The sequence below is a fragment of the Perkinsus marinus genome, assembly GCF_000006405.1.
Source record: "Perkinsus marinus ATCC 50983 genomic scaffold scf_1104296958250, whole genome shotgun sequence".
Classification (NCBI taxonomy): domain Eukaryota; phylum Perkinsozoa; order Perkinsida; family Perkinsidae; genus Perkinsus; species Perkinsus marinus.
In genome coordinates this window covers 1-1,058 of record NW_003206839.1, presented here as the reverse complement: position 1 = coordinate 1,058, position 1,058 = coordinate 1, and the positions used below count along the sequence as shown (strand labels likewise).

Genomic DNA, 1,058 nt, shown 5'->3' with positions numbered 1-1,058 from the left:
TCTCTCGATACTGTTGCAACTGTGTGTAGAAGCTATGTGGTACTTGATCGCTGGGTGTGCGATTCCACCGATCACCAAATCGATCATGGCATCTACCATCCATCATGACAACATACCATCCCTACTGCTGAAGCCTACCGAGAATCCTCCTGGGCCTCTTCCCGAAGCTGGTCCTCGCACTTCACTATAGAATTCTCTGCTGCCTGTGACATCTGCTCGAGCCCGTCTATTTGAGCCTTCAGCCCCAGCGGGCCAGCTCCAGAATTTGTGAGTCGAGCCTGTTATTATCAATGGTCGTTGTCGAGTCCATCCCTCAGGTAAATCTGCGGTACCTTTTCTATGTTGGACCAGACGCTCTCGGGGACTTTAACATCCTCCTCGTCACTTCCATCACACTCTTGCTTCTGGACTGAAATGAATCCGAAGTCAACCCAGAAGAGCATCCCCAGCTGGAAGGCACGACACCTGCAGAGGGAAGGCCCCGCTCAGCTAAGGCATCGTTGATCAGCTCGGTCATGTGGGAGAGAGCGTCGTCTACTGGCCCTACAACTTGTGCCTCTAGTAGAGACCTAGTGAAAGAAAAATGCGATGAACGACCCGAACACAGTTAGTATGCTACTTGTATTGCTGTACCTTCTCACGAACACTTGCTGGAGCTAGATTATCCAGTATCTGTAGCCATGTGAGCAATTTCGTGGCGCGTGAAATTATCACCTTGCCATATTCTTTCATTTCCGCAGCGTACGGCTCAATAATGCTGTTCACTGTTATCGGTGTGGCCTTGACTAGACTGATCATCCCTATGGGCGATAGAGTCGATTTGTCCGGTACCTGAGTAGATAATTTCAATGGTTATAAACCCAGCCGTCGTCACTCACAACCTCCAAGTACACAGTATTGTTGTCCTTCTCCAGCTCCGCCAGTTCCTTATCTATAACGCTCCGCAACGCCTACCGAGAGGAGTTCACGCGCCTAGCCAGTAGAGCGTGTCCCACATACATCAACGTCCCGTATCAGCTTGTATTCATCAGCCAATGCATCAGCTTGCCTACATAGAC

General features: G+C 50.1%; 1 protein-coding gene across 1 annotated transcript; it reads right to left on the bottom strand.

Annotated features, from left to right (window-relative positions):
- Nucleotides 1–332: 332 nt before the first annotated feature.
- Pmar_PMAR011008 (hypothetical protein) lies at nt 333–798 on the bottom strand (the record flags this gene model as incomplete). The annotated part of the gene is made up of 4 exons (XM_002774342.1): nt 333–409; nt 466–569; nt 620–672; nt 715–798. Coding segments are annotated over 4 exons (318 nt in total), but the record flags the coding sequence as incomplete, so codon positions are not given.
- Nucleotides 799–1,058: the final 260 nt, after the last annotated feature.